Source organism: Oryctolagus cuniculus, chromosome 6 (genome assembly GCF_051225735.1).
Source record: "Oryctolagus cuniculus isolate XC-2025 breed Fujian yellow rabbit chromosome 6, ASM5122573v1, whole genome shotgun sequence".
In the NCBI taxonomy this organism is placed as follows: domain Eukaryota; kingdom Metazoa; phylum Chordata; class Mammalia; order Lagomorpha; family Leporidae; genus Oryctolagus; species Oryctolagus cuniculus.
The window spans coordinates 45,894,978-45,914,250 of NC_142872.1; the positions used below are offsets into that span (position 1 = coordinate 45,894,978).

At 40.0% G+C, this 19,273-nt stretch overlaps 1 protein-coding gene across 2 annotated transcripts in view; it reads right to left on the bottom strand.

Moving 5' to 3' along the window:
* The window catches only part of SOX30 (SRY-box transcription factor 30), a 50,578-nt gene that overhangs the window by 12,687 nt on the left and 18,618 nt on the right, over window positions 1-19,273 (bottom strand). The window contains exon 4 of one of the 2 annotated variants that reach the window (XM_008255331.5): window positions 17,453-17,945. The exons of the other annotated variant lie outside the window; for it this stretch is intronic. Coding sequence (XP_008253553.4) covers window positions 17,453-17,945 — 493 coding nt within the window. The remainder of the gene's footprint in view (window positions 1-17,452; window positions 17,946-19,273) is intronic. 2 annotated transcript variants of the gene reach the window in all.

A 19,273-nucleotide genomic window follows, 5' to 3' on the forward strand; every position in this document is an offset into this window, starting at 1 on the left:
AACCAAGTCAGAAACCAAAGCAGTAATAAAGGCCCTTCCAACAAAGAAAAACCCAGAACCGGATGGATTCACTGCTGAATTCTACTAGACATTTAAAGAACTAACTCCAATTCTTCTCAAACTATTCAAAACAATTGAAAGAGAGGGAATCCTCCCAAATCCTTGCTACGAAGCCAGCATTATCTTATCCTAAAGCTGAAAAAGAGGCAGCAGAGAAAGAGAATTACAGACCAATTCCATGATGAACATAGACGCAAAAATCCTCAACATAATTCTGGTCAATAGAATGCAACAACACGGGCTGGCGTCATGGCTCAATAGGCTAATCCTCCACATGGGGCACCAGCACACCAGGTTCTAGTCCTGGTCGGGGCATCGGATTCTGTCCCGGTTGCTCCTCTTCCAGGCCAGCTCTCTGCTATGGCCCGGGAGTGCAGCAGAGGATGCCCCAAGTCCTTCGGCTCTGCACCCGCATGGGAGTCCAGGAGAAGCACCTGGCCCCGGGCTTTGGATCAGCACGGTGCGCCGGCCGCAGCACCCTGGCTGCAGCAGCCATTGGGGGGAGAACCAATGGCAAAGGAAGACCTTTCTCTGTCTCTCTCTTTCTCACTGTCCATTCTGCCTGTCAAAAAAATAAAATGCAAGAACACATCAGAAAGATCATCCACCCAGACCAAATGGGACTTATCCCTGGTATGCAGGGATGGTTCAGTGTTCGCAAATCAATCAATGTGATACACCACATTAACAAACTGCAGAAGAAAAATCATATGATTATCTCAATAGATGCAGAGAAAACATTTGATAAAATACAACACTATTTCATGATGAAAACTCTATGCAAATTGGGTATAGAAGGAACATTCCTCAACACAATCAAGGCAATTTATGACAAACCCACAGCCAGCATCCTATTGAATGGGAAAAAGTTGGAAGCATTTCCACTGAGATCCGGTACCAGACAGGGATGCCTACTCTCACCATTGCTATTCAATATAGTTCTGGAAGTTTTAGCCACAGCCATTAAGCAAGAAAAAGCTGTTACGTCACAGCAGTGGCCCCAGGACCATCCTTTTTTAATGCGTCATGTTTTAAAAACAGATTTTAATCTTTTAGACAAATTTGAGGTTCACAAAAAAATGGAGAAATATAGAAGGGACCCATATAATCACTACTTCCCCACATGAACAATCTTCCTATCAAATATTCCACATCAGAACTTCTGGTACACTTATTAAAACTGACGAACCTACACTAACACATCATTATCACCCAATGCCCATGCTTCACATTATGATTCACTCTCAGTGTTGTATGTTCTATGGGTTTTGACAAATGTATCCATGAATCCACCTGGAAAATATCTTAGAGAATATGCTTGACTTATCTAAAAATCCTCTGTTGGGCAAATTTACCCTTTTGTCCCACAGATTCTGGCAAATTTTTACAGTCTTCCTGGTTTTGCCTGTTCCAGAATATGAAACAGTTGAACCCACAGAGTACGTAGACTTTCAGATGAGTTTCTTTCATTCAGTAATATGCACTTACGTTCCTTCCAAGTCTTTTTTGTGACTTAATAACATATCGTTTCATTTATTTGTTTTTCAATTCTTTCTAGTACTCAAAAATATTCTATTGCTTGCTTGTGTGGCAATTCATTTATCCATTTACCCACTGAAGGACATCTTGAGCACTTCCAATTTTTAGCAATTACAAATAAAGTTTTTATACACATCCATATGCACATTTTATGTGGAAATAACATTCAGCTTATTTGGGTAAGTATCAAGCAATACAATTGCTGGATTATATGTTTAACTTTATTAGAAATTGCCAAGTTATTTTCCAAAGTAGCTGTAGCATTTTACATTTCCATCAGCAATACATGAGAGTTCCTGTTATATGCATCTTCACCAGAATTTGGTATTATTGTTTTAGATTTTTGCCACTCTAATAAGCATTGTAATGAGATATCACTATTTTAATTTATAATTCCCTGATAACCTGTTAATATAATGAAATATCTGAAGAAGGCTAACTTTATAAAGAATATAGATTTATTTAGCTCACAGTTCTAGAGATTGATGGACCAAGGCACCAGTACTGGCTCAGCTCTGTGAGAACCTCATGGCAGATGGCGTATAGCATCACAACTGGAGCCAGAGATCACATTGCCAAACAGGAAGCTAGAGAACAACTAGGGTCCCACAGTTCCTTCCAAAGGCACATCCCCCACCCCTGACCAATCAGATGATCTCCCTCTAAGCTCCACCTCTTAAAGGTCTCACTGAGGCAGGCACTGTGGCATAGCAGGTTAGGTCAACTGCTTGCGCTATCTACATCCCATATTGGAATGCTTGGTTCAAGTTCCAGCTACTGTATGCTGCTGCTTCTCCTTCTTTTTTCCTTTTTAAAGATGTATTTATTCATTTGAAAGAGTTACAGAGAGGAAGAGACAGAGAGATCTATCTCCTGGTTCACTCCCTAGGTGGCTACAACAGTCAGTGCTGGACTCAGCTAAAGCCAGGATCTGGGAGCTTCATCCTGGTGTCCTACATGGGTGAGAGTCCCAAGCACTTGGGCCACCTTCTGCTTCTTTTCCCAGGCCATAAGCAGGGAGCTGGATAGGGAGTATCTGCCTCTCAAATACGTCTTTTACAGCTTAATGGGATTTGGGGTCCTATGACAAGTTTTTAAACTGTACCCTTAGAAATAAGTTCATGGGAATGTATACAGAACTATACGGCTTTATAGTTGCAAACTTCCTCCTCCCTCTCGTATTCCACTCATTTTTTACTAAGATCCATCCACAATTGACTTTATACACATATGATTTATGTTTTATATCTTATCCTTTCTTTTCTGTTTAATACATTTTTCTAATGTACCATTGTTATGTCCTCGTTTCCTTTTCATGTATTTTCTTAACAGTTACCATGTGGATTACATTTAACATGCTAAATCTATAACACTCTAGATTGAATTGAGGCTAACTTCCCTTTAGTATCATACAAAATGCCTGCTCTATGAGCTCTACCACTCCTTACAATGGAAAGAGCCAGAGATAAATGGAGAGAGACCTTTCATTTGCTGGCTCATTCTCTAAATGTCCTCAACAGCCAGGGCTGGACCAGGCAGAAGCCAGGAGCCCAGTACTCAATCTCAGTCTTTCCCACATTGGTAGCAGAAACCAAAGTACATGAGTCATCATCTGCTGCCTTACAGGGTACACATCAGCAGGAAGACAGATTGGAAATGGGCTAACTGGGATTTGAACCAGACACTTGGATATGGGATGCAAGAATCCCACATGACTACTTAACCACTGTGTGCAGGAGCCCAAGCACTTGGGCCGTCTTCCAGTGCTTTACCAGGCCATAACAGAGAGGTGGATCAGAAGTGGAACAGCTGGGACTTGAACTGATGCCCATATGGGATGCCGGCAACGTGAATGCTACAAGTTACACCTTTGTACATCTTGAATCCAGTAACATAGATTTGTAATTATTTGTAATTATTTTTGCACTGGCATTTAAAAATCGTATTTAAAAAAGGAATTATTAATTATTATTATTAATCAAAAATATCATAAAACTGGCTTTTTGATATATCTATATAGTAACTTTCATCAGTGTTCTTTATTTTCTATTATAGCTTTGATTTACTGTTCAATATCCTCTCATTTATCCAAAAGTACTCCTTTAAGATTTACGTAGGATCCGGCTCTGTGGCATAGCAGCTAATACCATATGGGTGCCAGTCGAGTTCTGGCTGCTCCACTTATGATCCAGCTCTCTGCTATGGCCTGGAAAAGAAGCAGAAGGTAGTGCAAGCCCTTGGGCCTCTACACCCTCATGGGAGACCAGAAGAAGCTCTTGGCTCCTGGCATCGGATCAACCCAGCTCTAGCTATTGCGGTCATTTGGGGATTGAAGCCCCCTCTCTCTCTCTCTCTCTCTCTCTCTGCCTCTGCCTCTCTGTAACTCTTTCAAGTAAAATAAATAAATCTTTAAAAAATATATTGTAGGTTAGGTATACCAGTGACAAAACTTTTCAACTTTTGTTTATCTGGGAATATCTTAATTTCTTCATTTTGATAGACAATTTTGTCAGTTATAGAATTTTTGGTTGCTATGGCTTGAATGTGTCTTCTTCAAAATTCAGGTATTACCAATGTGACAGTATAAGGTGGAACCTTGCTACGGTGTACTGGTAAAGCTGCCATCTATAGCACTGGCATCCCATATGGGCACCAGTTCATATCCCAGCTGCTTCAGTTCCAACTGAACTCCCTGCTAATGTGCTTGGGAAAGCAGTGGAGGATGGCCCAAGTCCTTCGGCCCCTGCATCCACAAAGGAGACTCAGAAGAAGCTCCTAGCTCCTAGTTTTGGACTGGTCTAGCCCTGGCCATTGCAGCTGTTTGGGAAGTGAACCAAGAGATGGAAGATCTCTGTTTCTTCCTCCCTCTCTCTCTCTCTCTCTCTCTCTCTCTCTCTCTATATATATATATATATATATATCTCACTCTGACTTTCAAATAAATAAATAAATCTTGGGGCTGGTGCTGTGGCATATCAGGTAAAGCTGCCACCTGCAGTGCCAGCATCCCATATGGGCACCAGTTCAAGTCCTGGTTGCTCCACTATGATCCAGCTCTTTGCTATGGCCTGGGAAAGCAGCAGAAGGTGGCCCAAGTCCTTGGGCCCCTGCACCATCACAAGAGACCTGGAAGAAGCTCCTGGCTCCTGGCTCCTGGCTCCTGGCTTCGGATTGGCACAGCTCCAGCCATTGTTGCCAATTGGGGTGTGAACCAGAAGACTGAAGAACTCTCTCTGCCTCTCCTCTCTCTGTGTAACTATGACTTTCAAATAAATAAGTAAATATTTTAAAAGAAATTTTTTAGGTATTTTGTTTTTTTTTCTGAGTCTTTGCTCGAAGGTTTATCATATATATTTTATCAAATCACAATTTAATTCAGATTTATGTAACTTCAGCAAAACATAGAAATGTTGCTTATATATAGCTCTATTTCTTCTTCTCCCTTGTATTATTATTGTTATAAAAATTTTATCTTCATGTTATAAATTCAATAATATATTACTATATCTATTACTCTATTTAACTTTATGTCTATTAAATGAACAGAGAAGAACATGAAATCAATACAACATACATTACATTAATTTTCTCATCATTTCTGGTTTTCCTCATTTGTTCCTGTGGTTTCAGGCTACCATTTTATGTTATTTCCTAACTCCTAAACAACTTTTTTCTATCTACTTCCTTTGTACTTTTATTGTCAAATATATTACATTTCTATATGTCATAGGCTCTTATCAAACAATTACATATTGTTTTATTCAACTGTTTTTTAAATCAGATAAAAGAGAAGGAATACACACTGATATTACCTTTTATAATTACATATTTACCTCCATGCTCTTTGGTTTTTCATGTTTTTTGGGGTTCCAATTATTACCAGGGAACACTTGCATTCAGCTTAAAGAAGTTCCTTTAATATTTATTATAATGCATGTCTTGTGGTAATGATTCTTTTTTGTTGTTGTTGTTGTTGTTAACTGAGAATGTATTTTGCCTCATTTCTGAAACAGTTTCAGTAAGAGTCTTGGTGGTTTTTGTCGGCATTTTAAGCATGTATTGTGGCCTCCACTGTTTCCCATGAGGAGCCAGCTTTCAATTATATTGGGGTTCCTTCCTATATGATGATTAACTTTTCCCTTGCTGTGTCCAATATTTTCTTTGCTTTTGTTTTTCAGCATTTTACTCTTGATTGTTTAGGTGCAGATCTCTGCATTTATCCTACTTGAAATTCACTGAGTTTCTTCAACATGTAAATTAATGTTTTTCAGTAAATTTTGGTAATGTTCAGCCACTATTTCTTCAAAATTTTTATGCTCTTTTCTCTCCTTCTTGTGTTTATGTTATGCATACTCTGTGTGCAAAACTGTGGCTCTATTCATTTTTCTTCTTTTTTTTTTTTTTTTTTTGGACAGGCAGAGTGGACAGTGAGAGAGAGAGAGACAGAGAGAAACGTCTTCCTTTGCTGTTGGTTCACCCTCCAATGGCCGCCTCAGCCGGCACGCTGCGGCCGGTGCATTGCACTGATCCGAAGCCAGGAGCCAGGTGCTTCTCCTGGTCTCCCATGCGGGTGCAGAGCCCAAGGACTTGGGCCATCCTCCACTGCACTCCTAGGCCATAGCAGAGAGCTGGCCTGGAAGAGGAGCTACCGGGACAGAATCCGCTGCCCCGACTGGGACTAGAACCCAGTGTGCCAGCGCCACAGGCAGAGGATTAGCCTATTGAGCTGCGGCACCGGCCACATTTTTCTTCATTCTTTTCCTTCTCTGTTCAGACTATCTATTACCTGTAAGCCTATTTTCTAGTTGGCTGACATTTTCTTTGGCCAATTGAATTCTGCTGTTAGGTCACTCCAATGGCAGTTACATAGCGAAATATTTGTTTATTTTATAATTTCTATGCCTTTATTAATATTCTTCATTTGGTGAAACAACATCATCTTAATTTCCTTTACATATTTAAGCATGATATCCTTTGAACAAATTTATATAGTTTTGAAGTCTGTCTAATGCAACATCTGCATCCTTTCAAAAACACTTTATGTTGTTTCTAGTCTCCTTTGTAGACTACAATTTTCTGTTTCTTTCCATGTCTCTTAATTTTTATGGAAAACTTGATATTTTCTGCACTTTGACAACTCTGGGTAATAATGCCCTTCTCTTTTTCCAGGTGTTAAGTTGGTTGTTGTTTGCTTTATTCATTCAATGATTTGGCTACAGTATTTTAGTAAAGTCTATTTCCCCTGCACTGGCACTTTGAGTGTCACTCCTTGGAGGCCACAGAGTTGAACATAAGCATAATCATCATGGAATGATAGTTGTAACAGAGCTCTCTCTCTGATCTGTTAAGTCAGCTATGTTATTTGGTATCACACCCAGCTCTTGGGCTCGACTAATTACTGGCTGACTGCTCTATTGTTTTCAGAAATGCTCTGGGTCACAAATTCCTTCACAGTCTGATCAAATTGGGGAAAGGTCATTTTTGAGGTATCTTTGAGGTTTGTTCTGACCTCAGAGGCATCTCCTCTGGTTGCTCTGTTGAATAAACTGGCCTACAGGTGACTTGTCACAATTAAGAGGAACCATCAAACTCCTAGTTTGTTTACCACCAAAATCTCTACTGTGTTTGAGGAAGCCCTCAGATTTGAAATTTCCCACACTCTGTTTCAAATGAAATCAAGTTCCTTTGGGGAGAGCTTCTGAGCTCTTTGTTCTTATGTACTAAATCTGACACTTGTCAAAGCCTCCATTCTTCTTAGCTTACTTCTTCTGACGTATAATATTTGTGCTACAAATGACCAGGGCCACTATGGATGGGGTTGCAGAATTCTTTACATGTCATCCTTGGGATATCCAATGAGTAGGGATCAGGTGAAAAACAGGAGTCCCCAATGTTTTATTATATTCATCATTAATTTATTCTCTTCAATTCAGAGACAGAGAAGATGAGAAATGATGCCTGCCCAACCCACCCCATGAAATACAACATCCCTTGACACTTTCCAGAGGCCTTAAATGATTGGTTTTTTAAAATACCTTTAACCAGTTAGTTTTCTTTTCTAAGCAGTAGGTCTATAGAGCTCCCTCTTACTTATCTTTTTAATCATTTGATTCTATCAATGTTTTTCAGCTTAGTTCTGGGATGCAGTTAGGTTACCTGGAAACAGTTTGATCCTTTCAGGTATGATTTAAAATTTTTTTTTAGATGGGACCATAATAACGTTTAGTCTAGGAATATCAGAAGCAAGTCCCTTCTGGGTGCTTCTTATGAACATTTTCCAGTCTGGTTGGTGGGACTATTCCAAACCCTGGGTGGCTAGAAGGCACTGTTCTCTCTAATCCTTTTGAGTGGTTCTTCTAATCTTGGGTAGTTTCCTCACAAGCACACCCTAATCTATCCTTAAGTGAATACTCAGGAGGAACCATATGCAGATATCTAGAGTTCTCTTTGTAGTGTGTAACTCTCATCTCTCTGTTACTCTACCCTGAGAAATCTAGCTAATTTGTTTTCACTAAATCCACAACTCTGCCTCAACCCATAGAGTCTATCAGGATCTGCTTATGTTTCTTTTCTCTACACTCTGGTTTCCAGGTCATTAAGCTGAAAAATTGTAGAGTTCATCTCATTAGTTTCCTTTCTCTCAGAGATCACTATCCTTCATAGGCTAATGTCCAGTGTATTTAAAAAAAAACTTCAAATATTTTGTGTGACTTTTAAAAATGTTTCAGATAAGAAATTAATCAGAGGGGTGGGACAAGATGGCGGTATAGCAGTGAGATGTTCTGAGTCACGCAGGGAAAAATGGATAATCAATGAGTAGAGGGGACACAAGCAGGCACAGAATCATGAAAATTTCATGCAGAATGGCCCAGGAGTCCACCAGAGATTGCTCAGGTCCACGGCAGGGGAACCAGAGAGGTGCCCAAAGTGCAGAGAAGGAACTGGCATGGAGACCCAGAGAGGAGACAGGCACCACTCCTTCAGTGAGCCCAGAGATGCAGACACTGATGAGTGGGGAAATTTGGTGAACAGTGCTTCGCACTCTAAGTGGGAAGGAGAAATTCTGGGGGACGTGAAGAGAGGTTGAACATGCCACAATCCCTCGGTGTCTTCCTCTTCCCCCCAACCAGAGCTTCAGCCAGTAAGTAGAAGCCATATTGATTGTTTACATTTTCAAGTGTAGGTAGTAGGCTGCCACTTTTACCTTCTGCACACAAACACATCAATTGTGGGGGCCATCTCATAACACACCCCACCCATGAACAAGGATCACAACAATTCAGAGTGACTCCCCCCACCCCCATCAGCCGAGTTGTACAATAATGAATAACTCTAAACAACTAAAACCCAAACTCATTCTACAAATAAGGCAGGGAGCTCAGCTGCGGTAGGCGGGGCTTAGTACACCAAAGCCTTGTACCTACCTCCATAAGGACCCAGAAATAAACAAAGCTCCAGGAGAAGGTGAGCCTTACTTCCAATGGCAACTGGCACAGACACATAGCAGCTCATAGCAGAGGGAAATCAATTTAAAAATAAAACCAATCAGAAATCAAACAAAAATGCTGAAGAACAAAGGAAAAATCCTGAATAAGAATAAGGAAGAATCTATGAACTCGCCAGTGGAACAATCTAAACCTTCAATAATGAAGGCTGAAGAAGAAATTGAAACAATGCCAGAAAAGGAATTCAGAAAATTAATAATTGTGGGGAGCAACTCGGACTAGACTAAGTTACTGGAATTAAGACTTATACTATGCATCTGCTCTCCCACAATATGGCGCTGAGAAGGGAGTAACAACTTCTACGCAGCTGCCTCTCGCCAACTTGAGTGATGAGCTGCAGGAGCTGATCCTGCTCCTGATTGGAGGAGAGCAGCGTACTCGGCGTGTGGGTAGCAGAGTTGGGATTGGTGGAAGAGGACTATAAAGGAGGAGAGAGACAACATGCACAAGGAACATCTATCTGAAGGAACACCTGAGCAGCCCCCGAGAGAGCCGGCTGGCGGTGTGCCGCTCTCCCGCAGAAGTGGGGAATGTGGCAGGGGGAACCGCCCTTCCATGGTGGTGGAAGGGTCGGTAGCCAACCCGGGAAGAACCAGCAGCAAACCTGGGGAGGGCCGAGCAGACAAAAGAACAGCGCAGGGTCCTGTGTCGTTCCTCCACGAAGAGGGGGAGTGACATAATGGTGCCGTGACTCGGATATGAAGCCTAGGCAGGGTTTAGTGTCGTTCCCCCATGAAGAGGGGGAGCGACAAATAATCAGATTACTTAGAAGCAATCAGAAACAGATTCAAGATCTGAATGAAAAGCACTACCAAGAAACTGAGATTCTAAAGAGAAGAAAAATGAAATACTAGATATGAAAAATTCAATTGACCAGAAAAAAATGCCATGGAATCTCTCAGAAATAGAACAGATGAGGCTGGCGCCGTGGCTCAATAGGCTAATCCTCCACCTAGCAGCGCCAGCACACCGGGTTCTAGTCCCAGTCGGGGCACCGGATTCTTTCCCGGTTGCCCCTCTTCCAGGCCAGCTCTCTGCTGTGGCCCGGGAAGGCAGTGGAAGATGGCCCAAGTGCTTGGGCCCTGCACCCCATGGGAGACCAGGAGAAGCACCTGGCTCCTGGCTTCGGATCAGCGTGGTGCGCCAGCCGCAGCACGCCAGCTGTGGCGGCCATTGGAGGGTGAACCAATGGCAAAGGAAGACCTTTCTCTCTGTCTCTCTCTCTCATTATCCACTCTGCCTGTCAAAAAACAAAAAAACAAAAACAAAACAAAACAAAAAAAAACAAAAAAACAGATGAAATAGAAGAGTGAGGCCGGCTCCGTGGCTCACTAGGCTAATCCTCTGCCTGTGGCGCTGGCACCCTGGGTTCTAGTCCCGGTTGGGGCACCAGGTACTAGTCCAGGTTGTTCCTCTTCCAGTCCAGCTCTCTGCTGTGACCCGGGAAGGCAGTGGAGGATGGCCCAAGTGCTTGTGTCCCTGCACCTGCATGGGAGACCAGGAGGAAGTAGCTGGCTCCTTGCTTCAGATCAGCACAGCGCGCCGACCATAGCAGCCATTGGGGGGTAAATCAATGGAAGTCAGACCTTTCTCTCTCTCTCTCTCTCTCTCTCTCTAACTCTCTCTCTCTCTCACTATCTAACTCTGCATGTCAAAAAAAAAAAAAAAGAAAGAAAGAAAGAAATAGAAGAGCGAGTATCAGATCTAGAAGGCAAATTTTTGGAAATAATACAGTCAGACCAAACACAAGAAAAAGAAATTAGAAAATTAAAAATCACAGTTGGAGATTTACAAGATTCTATCAAGCAATCCAACATAGGAGTTCTGGAAGGTGTAGAAAGAAAGAACAGATTAGAAGGCCTTCTTAATGAAATTATATCAGAAAACTTCCACAAGATGCAGATTGAAAGAGACATCTAAGTATAAGAAATACACAGAACTCCCAACAGACAGGACCACAAAAAGGAATGCACCACGACACATTGTGGCAACACTCAGCTCAGTGAAACACAGAGAACAGTTCTTAAAATGAGCCCAAGAGAAATGACAAATCACATTCAGGGGTAAGCCAATTAGAATCACCCCAGACTTCTCATTGCAATTCCAAATCCTAAGAAAAAAAGACTGTAGACCCAGAATACTGTACCCTGCAAAACTCTCATTTATGAATGAAGGCAAAATAAGGATTTTCCACAACAAACAGAAATTGAAAGAATTTGTATCTTCTCACTCAGCCCTACAACACCCGCTCAAGGATGTGCTACACACAGAAACAGGAACTTCACTACAAAGAAGATGAACGTAGAAAATGATCCAGCAAAAGTACAAATGAAATCCAAAATACATAAACAAGTCTACTTAAGGAAACCTGGCAGGGAACAGACAGTATTTAACAATAGTCACACTGAAAATAAATGGTCTCAACTCCAGTTAAAAGACACAGGCTAGGTGAATGTATTAAAAAAGAAAACCTATCTATCTGCTGCCTATAAGAAACATACTTTACCAACATAGATGCACACAGACTGAAAGTGAAAGGATGGAAGAAGATATCCCATGCTAACAGAAACTAAAAAAGAGCCAGTGTGGCCATCCTAATATCAGACAAAACAGACTTTAATACAAAAACTATTGAAAGAGGCAAATAAGGACACTATATAATGATTAAAGGATCAATTCAACAGGAAAATGTGACAATTATAAATGTATATACACCTAATTACAGGGTGCCTGGCTATTTGAAAGAATTATTAAGATATTTAATAAGAGATATAGACTCAAATACATTAGTAACAGGGGACTTTAATACCCTACTTTCAGCAATGGACAGATCAACCAGATAGAAAATCAACAAGGAAACAACAGAGCTAATTGACACTATAGCCCAAATAGTCTTAGCAGGTATCCACAGAGCCTTTCACACCACAGCCACAGAGTATACATATTTCTCCCTAGTGCATAGAACTTTCTCTAGGGCTGATCATATGCTAGGCCATAAAGGGAATCACAGCAAATTACAAAAAAATCGAAATCATACATGCATCTTCTCAGACCACAATGCAATGAAGCTGGAAATCAAAAACTCAAGGATCTCTACATCATATGCAAACACATGGAGAATGAACAACATGTTTCTGAATGAGCAGTGGTCATAGAAGAAATCAAAAGAGAAATTAAAAAATTTCTGGAAACAAATGAAAATGACAATACAACTTATCAAAATTTGTGGGACACAACAAAAAGGAAACTTTACAGTAATTGGTGCCTACATCAAAAAACTAGAAAGGCACCAAATAAATAACTCTCTATGCACCTCAAAGATCTGGAAAAAAATGCAGCAAATCAAACCCCAAACCAGAAGAAGAAAAGATATAATTAAAATTAGAGAAGAAATCAACAAAATTGAAACCAAAAAAAAAAAAAATACAAAAGATCAGCAAAATGAAAAGCTGGTGTTTTGAAAAAATAAACAAAATTGACACACCATTGGCCAAACTAACAAAAAAAAAAAAAAAAGGAGAGAGAAGATTCAAATCAATAAAATTAGAGATGGTCAAGGAAATGTAGCAGACACCACAGAAATAAAAAGTCATCAGAAACTACTACAAAGAGCTGTATTTCAATAAACTGGGAAACCTAGAAGAAATGGATAGATTCCTGGACACATACAACTAACCTAAATTGAGCCATGAAGACAAAGAAAACCTAAACAGACTATAACCAAGAAAGAAATTGAATCAATAATAAATGCCCTCCCAACAAAAAAGAGCCCAGACTTCACTGCTGAATGCTACCAGACATTTAACAAACTAACCACAGTTCTTCTCAAATTATTCAAAGCAATTGAAAGGGAGGAAATCCTCCCAAATTCTTTCTATGAAGCTTATATCACTTTAATTCCTAAACCTGGAAAATACACAACAAGAGAAAGAAAACTATAGACCAATCTCCTTGATGAACATATATGCAAAAATCCTCAACAAAATCCTGGCCAATCGAATCCAACTACACATCAGAAAGATCATTTACCCGGACCAAGTGGGATTTATCCCTGGTATCAAAGCGTGGTTCAACATTCAAAATCAATCAATGTGATTCATCATATTAACAAATTGAGGAACAAAAACCATATGATTATCTCAATAGATGCAAAGAAAGCATTTGACAAAATACAACACCCTTTCATGATGAAAACTTTAAGCAAATTAGGTTTAGAAGGAACATTCCTCAACACAATCAAGGCAATTTATGACAAACCCATGGCCAGCATCATAGTGAATGGGGAAAAGCTGGAGGCATTTCCACTGAAATCCACTACCAGACAGGGATGCCCACTCTCACCACTGCTATTCAATATAGCCCTAGAAGTTTCAGCCAGAGCCATTAGGCAAGGAAAAGAAATCAAAGGGAAGCAAATTGGGAAGAGGGAGTCAAGCTATCCCTATTTGCAGATGGCATGATCCTATTTTTATGGGATCCAAAAGACTCCACCTAAGAGACTATTGGAACTCATAGAAGAGTTTGGTAAAGTAGCAGGATACAAAGTCAATACACAGAAATTTGTATATCAAGGTTGAAAAGTCCTTCCTGTGTCCTAGCATCATGGAGAGGTTTTAGTTTCAGTCCACACCTTGAGAAGGTCAAAGTGTCATCTCTTCTCTGTATGCAATCATTAAAACCAAAGTTTATAACCACTGAGACTATTTCTCTCTCTCTCTCTTTTTTTGACAGAGTTAGACAGTGAGAGAGAGAGAGAGAGAGCCAGAGAGAAAGGTCTTCCTTTTCCGTTGATTCACCCCCCAATGGCCACTGTGGTCGGCGTGCTGCGGCCCGCGCACCACGCCAATCCAAAGCCAGGAGCCAGGTACTTCCTCCTGGTTTCCCATGCTGGTGCAGGGCGCAAGCACTTGGGCCCTCCTCCACTGCCTTCCCGGGCCACAGCAGAGAGCTGGACTGGAAGAGGAGCAACCAGGACAGAATCTGGCACCCTGACTGGGACTAGAATCTGGGGTGTCAGTGCCATAGGCGGAGGATTAGCCAAGTGAGCCGTGACACCGGCCCAAGACTATTTCTGAATCTGAAAACCACTGCCAGAACTACTTGAACTACTTTTCAGCTTCTTGGTCATTTTGGCACATAATCATCTTCTTTCTGATGAATTAAGCAAAATATTTTAAAGTTCATTTCATCATTCTAGGTAGAATCCAACTTTTTTAAGATTTATTTTGTATTTATTTAAAAGGCAGAGTTACAGAGAGAGGAGGACACATAAACACATACACACACACACACAGAAAGAGAGAGAGAGAGAGAGAGGAAAGAGAGAGAATCTTCTATTCTTCGGTTCACTCCCCAAATAGCCACAATGGCTGAAGCTGGGCCAATACAAAGCCAGAAGCCAGGAGCTTCATCTGGGTCTCCTATGTGGGTGTAGGGGCCCAAGCACATGGGCCATCTTCTGATGTTTTCCCAGGCACATTAGCCGAGAGCTGGATCAGAAGTGGAGTGGCCAGGTCTCGAACTGGCATCCACATGGGATACCAGCAGCATTGCAGGCAAAGGCTTAACCTGTTATACCACAACGCTGGCCCTAGAATCCAGTATTTCTAAGTAGTTACCACAGAAGACATTCTATGTAACTGTATCTGTCATGTTTTGGGATTCCAAGTTTCCTTCATTTTAGTTTAGGCAAAAGTTCATGTGTTTATAAATGTGTTTGAGTATGTGTATGTGTGTGTGTGAGTATTCATATATCTAAGGAAATACATATATATAGATATATGTGTGTGTGTGTGTGTGTCTGTGTGTGTGTACGTATGCTGTTATGGGGAGAGCCCATGACTTCAAATAGCTCTGTGTTCCAAACAAAAGTTAAGGGGAATTGTCTTTAATCTTAGATTTCTCTGCTTAAAATTTTAAGAAGTAAAAATTATGATTGCATTTATTCCTACAAATACAGGAATGATTTATATTTACCTTCTCTATCATCTATATCTGGGTATATTTGCTATTTATTTCAAGCCAAAAATCTCCATTTTTCTCTTATATATACTTTCTGTCTCACTAATTGCAATAGATTTTTTTTTTTACTCAATGATCAACAAAATAAGATCCTATTTTGCTCCCTTGAATGTCAAAGTAGAATATACTGCAAGAAGACGGAAGAGAAAGGGGTAGTGAGAATAAAATAATTAGTCTAAGAAATTAATGTAGTACACAGAAAATATTTCAATAAGCACGGTATGAAGATGGTTAAGACTTGAAAGCAGAAGACATTCGTCCTCAGAAGACTCAGCACTTGTGAATGTCCATTTGTTTTATCAAATGACTCCTTGATTAAACAACCTAAGCTACTTGATTTTTACTCTAGATACACAGGGCAAACTGTACTATCTAATAAATTAAATACATATATACACACAATATTTATAAGTACACACATTAGATACACTCATGTTTTATATTTATATATATATATATATATATAATGTCATTTACAATTAAGAGAAGAATTGAGAGAGAATCAATTAATTCTGTCATTTAACCAGGATATATTTTACTAAAAGCCATCTTGCCAAGCAAATTAATGAGATTATCCAATTCCTTGGGAAAATAGAAGATAGAAGATAAAAAAGAGAAGATAGAAGTCAGAAAAGCAACAAGAAAATATTACAGTTTAAAAGGCCAGGGGCTAGCTAGCACCATGCCATAGCTAGTAAGGCCACCTCCTATGATACCGGCATCCCATATGGACATGCTGGTTTAAGTCCTAGCGGCTCCACTTCCCTCTCAGCTCCCTGCTAGTGGCCTGGGATGAGCAGCAGCACATGGCCCATGTGCTTGGGTTTCTGCCACCCACATGGGAGACCTGGAAGAAGTTACTTGCTCCTGGATTTGGCCTGGTACAACCTCACATGTTGTGGCCACCTGGGAAGTGAACCAACAAATGGAAGATCCCTGTCTCTCCCTCTCTCCAATTCTGACTTTCAAATAAATAAATAAATAAGTTTTTTTTTTTTTAAAGGCTGGTTTTCGGTTTTGGCTAAGTACATGTAGCTTAATGTTTATAGTTGATGTAGAGTGTTGACACTTTAAATGAAATAAAATTCAGTATAATACTACTTATTCACTTCATTTGGTTCTTTCAATAAAACTATTACACAGAAATATCTGTATTAAAGAACATGCTGTAATTTCTGTCTTCTATGGACTTCTTTTCAGAAGCTTCCTTTGAAAATGTTCTTTAAAGTGTCAGATGATTTGTATACTAAAAGACAAATCCTATAAGCCTTGACACGAGTACAGAAGATAGATTTGCTATGATTTAATCTATTTAATAAATAGGAAGAATTACTTGCCCCAAAGTCCGTTTAACTATACGACTTTTCCATTAAAAAGTATATATTTCCATATGACTTTCTGCTAGAAATTAACAGCTGAATTGAGTTACCCTATCTTGGCTTTGACCTGATCCAGCCAGGGCTGTTGCAGGCATTGAGGAGTCAACTGGTGAACAAGAGCTCTCTGTCTCTGCCTTGCAAATCAATCAATCAATCAATCAATCAATCAATTTTAAAAATGAAAGTACAGGTTAGTACTACTTTATCATAATTTATCATACTTGCATACTACTTTGTTATACTTGCAATGGAGTTGAACTGCATCATCCCAAAATTAAAAGTTACACATTTGTTTTACTTAGGTACTTCCCTATAAAAATAAATTCCTGTATTGGCAATTCACATGGGAAATATTCTGGTTTGTTAAAAAGAACACTAAGAGGAAGCGTAACTTTGAACTAGTTACTTAACCTCTCTTTGACCAAGTGCCCTCTTCTATACCTGTGCTATTCAAAGTGTTCCCCACAAAAAAAGTTGGCATCACTAGGGAGCTTGTTAGAAATGCAGACTGATAGTACAGAATACCCTAAAAAAAGGAATCAGAAGCCGCATTTTTTATCAGGATATCATAGGAATTATATCTAGCTAAACTTTCAGAAATTCAGCTCTATGCAACAACTGGATTTGACTAAATGACACTAAGGTCCTTCATGGCTGTTTCCCATGAAAATTCACATCTGGCAGCACTGAAGCCTGTATTTTCACATGCCAAGAGCTGACTGGAACTGAGTAGCTGCTGTCCCATTAGATGGACTGTACATTCTCTCTACCTCGCCTACTCATTTGACTCTATTTGTTTAAATCAATTTTTTGGCTCCTATTCAACCTCTAAATTAGATTCCAAGCAGAATTAAAGAAGCCCCCTTCTCACTAAAAAAGAGATACCTCCAGAGTTGAAAACTTCATTAGCTGTATTTTTTGGTGAAAGAAAAAAAAATTTTAATTTACCTTGATGGGAAGTAGTGAGGTCCGGGTAGGAAGTAAGGGTGATGAAAAGAGAATCTTGGTGGTGTCCCAAACAGTGTGGCTGGATGGCCGAGGGGTGTGGGTTGGTAGACATGTGGGTGTGGAATGGGAGGAGCCTGGGCTATGGGAGCACTTCTTGGACAACTGGAAATGCTGGAATACTCCTTTGGAGGTTGGATGGTCGAGGGTGCAAATCTGGCATGGGCAGTACTTGGAGTAGTTGGAATCCTACTGGTATTCTCCAGAGAGACAGGAGTGGGTCTCTTCACAGAGCGACTGGCTCCAGAATGCAGCCGATGAGTGTCCGTTTGAGAAGGCCCAGCAAAATGCTGAGGTGGGAGTGCTGGGCGGAGAGGCAGACTTGGAGCCTGGACAGCCACCTGGGCAGCACTGGAGACGCTAGGCTGGAAAAGTGTGATGGGGCTTGGGCGCTGGACGGGAGGTGTGGGCAACTGGCTGGCAGGTGGAGCTTCACCTTTAGAAAAAGAAATAACATAGGTCAAACATTGTTTGAGTCTTTCCATGTTTTTCTTTGCTCAGTAAAATTTAATAACTTACATAAGCAGAGGTCATTATTAGCCACCTTAACTAACAGCACCATCATATCAAATCACTTATAATATTTTGAACAAACTAAAGTTATCTTGTTTTCTTATTTATTTCCCTTTTTTTCTCTTTCCTAGACTCTAAGTTCCATAAGAGACCTTCTGGAATCTGCTCACTGTTATATTCCCAAGGGACAAAATTATAACTGACACATAATAGGCTCTCAACAAATATTTTTTGAATCAATAAATGAGTGAAAGTACTGATAGATAAATTGAAAGAATGAATACACAAAAATACTGGTATGCATGTTTCTAAAAGAAAAGTATGAAACTACTAATAGTAGTTACCTTTAATAGTGGCCATCAAGGACAGAGAACAGGGAATTATGAAAAATTAGACTTTCCTTTTCTATCTCTTGGTACTATTTGAACTTGGGATTTATTTAAATAGTTAAGTTTCATTTTAATATTAATAGGGGTTTCAGAGTAGTGATATAGATCATTTTTCTTTCATTCTGTATTCTTCACTATATTAAACTAAATTATGACACTTAATTTTTTTAGATAAACTTAAAAGAAACAAAACAATTCTTTTACTTTGTTGTATTCAATGTGAAGACAGAAAGAAATTTCCAAGGGAGAGTAGAATGTCATAGGTCAATCATCTGTGACAAATCTGAAAGGAACATTATGTCAACAGGGTATGCACATATGACAGTTTCTTTTTTTTTTTTTTTTTTTTTTTGACAGGCAGAGTTAGACAGTGAGAGAGAGAGAGAGAGAGAGAGAGAGAGAGAAAGGTCTTCCTTTTTCCATTGGTTCACCCTCCAAATGGCCACCACGGCCAGCGCGCTGCTCTGATCTGAAGGGACAGTTTCTAAAAGTAGGTGGAAGTTATATGTTCTATCCTTTTGTTCCCAAAGACACAATTACAACATGAACTGCTGTATTATCCTAATGATACACTTAGCCTAAATTTAACTAAATTTTCCTGAAGAAACAGATAGAAGTCACAGCACATAAGTCATGATCCAATTTATTCTGATGCAATTAGGTGTCTGTTAATATATAAAGACAATACAGACTCCTTAGAAATGCCTCTGTCCGCCTTTCTCTGAAGGGAGGAAGGAACCTCCACTGTGATATGGTCTTGACTAAACAAGTTCAGAGTCCGTGAACTCAAGGGGCTTCCATAGCCTAGACAGCTCATAGCAAGAGTCTCGGGTGATTGCTGACATCATAAATAAGAGTACCA